Source organism: Limulus polyphemus, unplaced genomic scaffold, assembly GCF_000517525.1.
Source record: "Limulus polyphemus unplaced genomic scaffold, Limulus_polyphemus-2.1.2 Scaffold8819, whole genome shotgun sequence".
In the NCBI taxonomy this organism is placed as follows: domain Eukaryota; kingdom Metazoa; phylum Arthropoda; class Merostomata; order Xiphosura; family Limulidae; genus Limulus; species Limulus polyphemus.
The window spans coordinates 14,553-18,947 of NW_013674429.1; the positions used below are offsets into that span (position 1 = coordinate 14,553).

Consider the following 4,395-nt stretch of genomic DNA (forward strand, 5'->3'; position numbering starts at 1 on the left):
CACCACCTGCTTACACATACCTATAAATATCCACCAACAGTAATCACAATTCACACAACATTCAGCCTTGATAATGGATATATATATATATATAGATAGATGGATAGATAAATTATTATTTTAAAATACTGTATATTTAGGTCACCTTTTTTGGTCTACACTGGCATCTCTGCATGAAACATCACTTAGAATGAGAAAAATATATGTTTTTTTATTCACTTTAACCATTTCCATTTTATCCCTTTTGGGAAACCTGGTAAAGATATGGTTACATTGGTAAGTATCTCATTAGAACTGTAGTATTTCAAAAGATGTTTAGCCAGAACAGATATTGTAGTGTGAACGTTAATTTTTACTCTCTGAGAAAGACATTTATCTTAGTTTTTGTGTTAAAGCTGTATAAGTTTAACTAGATTAAGTAATCTTGATAAGATTTATTTTATAGCAATGCACAGTAATTATAGCTATGTAAGGTGAATAAAGATTTTATGATATTATATTTACAGTTAGTTTAAGTGGGGTTTGTGTTTCAATTTGTTAATTAATAAAGTGTGAATTATTAAAGAAATTATCACTAAGGCTTTATTTTCTGAACAGATCCTTGAATGTGGTGGTAGCCTCTTGGACGCAGTTAGTCTGGCTGTAAAAGCTGCTTTGATGAACACAAAGTAAGGGCATACAAAGTGTACAGATATTACACCAAGCATAACAAATAATGATTTAGTGATTGAAATGTCATTGCTCATTATGTGGGTTTTATATTCTACTTAACATTTTTTCTAAAACTGCTTTGAAAAACTTCCTATCTGTAAGGATTGCACCTCATTGTCTATCATCCTACCAGATGTATTAGAATATCTGAACATATTTATATGTTGAGTATTTTGAATTTCCTGTTTTACATATAAACTTGTTGAACTAATAAATGGAGAAGTTTCATCTAAACATTTTTTTCATCTTTTACTAGGATCCCAGCAGTAACAGTGAACACTACAGAAGAAGGTAGTTCTGAGATAGAAGTGTCTGACGATCCCTATGATGTAAATAATCTAGAAGTGTCTAAGGTTCCATGTATCGTCACTTTAACTCGGGTATGTGGGATTTAAAGTTTTGAAATACAAATGCAAGGATTTAGTGCTGAAATGATAGTTGTATATAATAAATACTTCAGTCATACATTCCAAAGCTCATGTGGTATTACAGCCATACAGAATGTTTTTGTGGACACCTTGGCCAGCTCAGCATGTTTTTGTTTTAATTTGTTGTTTGGATTCTTTGACTTGGGAGTGGCCTCTGTAAATTGTTTGTTCTCAGTCAAATTCTTTTATCATAATTGTTTCATTCTGATAAATTTGTTGCAACTGATCTCTTCTGTGCTCATTCTAAAAACGTCCCATCCTTTTTCTCTTCCTCTTTCCAACCTAGTTAGCAAGTGTTTTATTGCTTCTGATTTAAGATTCTTGCTTTTAAGACTTTTTTTTATCTTCTAGCTATATTCCTGTGAGTGTTTTCAGTTACAGGTTGTTGATGTAAAATTAGTTCATTTTCACCAAAGTATTCTTATCTGTAAGGTTTTCTCTCATCCTTGTGAATTATATCTTTTGGAATATTAGCATGCTTGTGGATTCTGTTTTGTCCAGATCTTTTGAAATTTGTCTTCCAAATTTCTTTTTTAAAACGGACTTCTGATCTTACTTTTACCTTTCATTGGACTTCTTCATCATAAACCTCTTGCTCCTGAAGGTTTTCAGACTTGTAAACTCTCTTAACATTTGGTGTTTACTTCCCACAGTGTACAAAAAACTGGTGTCCAACCATTGATTAACTTGGTGGTGAAAATTGTTTTGATCTCGTACATTTCTTTTTTTTTTAAAGTTTTTTGTTCTTATGATATATTGATGTTGAAGGTGGCCATTATAAGGTAAAATTGCAATTTTTGGAAACAGTATTCTTTTCTCTGTGGATGGCAAATTGATTCTGATTCTGTTTGAAATGGCTTCTTACAAGATAACTTTTAAATGCATAAAAATTTCTTCACAATTAGTCTTTCATCAGCCTTCATTTCATGACTCTGCTTTTCCTGTTGTTGGAGTACTGCTTTGGGATAAACAGCTTTAGACATTGTGGAGGTACATATTTATCTCTTTGAACTTGCTCTCCTTAAATCAGTAGAAATGGACTAGTAATCATGCTTCAGGCAATGGTCATCTCTTGTAAGAAACAATCTAATCACATAAAGAGCGTGTTTGTCAAGTTAAATTGTCTAGTTTACAGGAATTTAAATGATCTGAAACATAAACTGTTAGTTTAGATCATTTTCTTATGGTTTATGTCATAATTCTCTTTGTTAGTTTGATGTGTTCATTTCTTTTATGTATTCTTTCAAGCCTCTGTGTTTGTTGTATTGATATTTTAGAAGATTGTCATGCTTAAAGGTAGTTTTTTATTTCTACAGGCACTTCAACAGATTTTACAGAATTTGTTATACGTGCTGTCCTTATAAATTGAAACAAGTTTTTAGACAGTATTTCCATTCTCTTTGCTGTAAAGTATATTTGTGTCATCCACAGTGCCAGTCTCCTTAAATTTAGCTACCAACTTCCCAACAGCACCGTAAGTGATGTTTCTCTCTCTCTGAATGACATGCATTAAATTCGGCAGCAACCTTACACTGGGACAAACCTTTTCTACCCCACAGCAGAATTAACCCAACCTTCTCATGCTTTAAAAGCACCGTACTCAGTCACGTATCTGAAACTAAGAAAAGCTTCAAATCACCTATGGTTCCAGACTTTTCAGACAACTTCATACCCTGACAACAACCTCTTTTCCTACCACATATTGACCACAGTCATGTTTTTTTACTTCAATCTTGGTGGGAACACTGTTTTCCAGATAATTTTATTTAGTGCAAGATTACTGTAATTTTTTACCTGAATAAAGAAAGTGAATTTTCATAAAATCAACATGTTATCTCACCAGGATGCCATGTATAACTTGTAGAGTAGCATTTGGATTCTGAGATATTTCTAAACATGAAATGAGGACAGGGTGGGGCATTAGAAAATTGGTTAGTGTAAGATATTGAATACCACACTCTGAAAGCTGCAATCTTTGGTTTGTAATATAAGGGAAGCTACGTCATTAGGGATATGTCTTGACGTGTTAAGTGTGCACTACAATTTCTGAATTGTCAACATAGACACACACATATATTGAGCTATTCCCCTTCCCCCCCAGTGGAAATTATTTTAGTTATGCACATTTTTGGCATATATTGCAGTAATGTTTTATGGCTGTTAGATAATATAATGCGAGATAAAAAATCATGGAATATTTTGCTAATTTTATTAAGTGTACATATGTGATAATAAATGTCACAGCAGCTTCCTCGTTGCATTATAGGTTGGCCACCAGTTTGTAGTTGATGCTACTAAAGAAGAACAAGCTTGTAGCATTGGTCACCTGTCAGTTGCCGTAACAGAAAGTGGATCACTTACAGCAGTACGTAAAACGGGTTCAGGAAGTCTTCACCCTGAGAGCATTCTGGACATCCTACAGGTATAGTGGAGTTAAGACGAAGTTGACATTTAAAAAGTCTTACATGCATGTATGTTTTTTTAGTCTCTGTAGAAAATATCTGTGTAAGGTAGGTGTCAACTTTATATATAAATGATTACAAAACAAATTAGGACAATATTCATACAAAAAAGTATATTTTTATGTGTCAAAATTCTATTACTTAGGATGATAGTTCTACTGCCAAGAAAGGAATCAAAAAAGGCAATAAATATTGTTTAGCTCTACACTGTTTTGCAAACAGTGCCTAGGAAGGCAATAAATATTGTTTAGCTCTACACTGTTTTGCAAACAGTGCCTAGGAAGGCAATAAATATTGTTTAGCTCTACACCATTTTGCAAACAATGCCTAGGAAGGCAATAAATATTGTTTGCTTCTGTTGTTTTGACATGCTCCAATTATTTTAAGCTGGTAATTTATCATTATTTAAAGTTCATATAAATAAGTCACACAGTGTTGTTTAGGGGGGATATTTCAGTTTACAAGTCTGTGTAAAGTAATTAATGAATTCATATTTAAAACTACATTTACTGCCCTACAAAACATTAATTTGCTACTTCTGTATATGTCTAATAACACAAAATATTTTCAAAATATTCAGGTGCTTCATAACTGTTTTAGGGTATAAATTAATAAAATCTTTCTTCAATTAGTCGTACTGTCTGGTGCTTCACTTCAGTGACAAAAATTTGTTCCTTTTGTGTGGTTAGTCTTCCTTTCAACCTCAAGGAAGAACTGAATAAGGTTCTTCACAGAGTAGGGTTGGAAAAATTATTGCAAATTAGTATGGATGGTCCGAATGTAAATTGGAAAAT

At 32.7% G+C, this 4,395-nt stretch overlaps 1 protein-coding gene across 1 annotated transcript in view; it reads left to right on the forward strand.

Moving 5' to 3' along the window:
* LOC106475570 (exosome complex component RRP42-like) overlaps positions 1-4,395 on the forward strand; it is a gene marked incomplete at its 5' end in the record, with an annotated part of 19,132 nt that overhangs the window by 8,950 nt on the left and 5,787 nt on the right. The window contains 3 exons of the mRNA XM_013936249.1: positions 598-668; positions 968-1,091; positions 3,406-3,561. Coding sequence (XP_013791703.1) covers positions 598-668; positions 968-1,091; positions 3,406-3,561 — 351 coding nt within the window. The remainder of the gene's footprint in view (positions 1-597; positions 669-967; positions 1,092-3,405; positions 3,562-4,395) is intronic.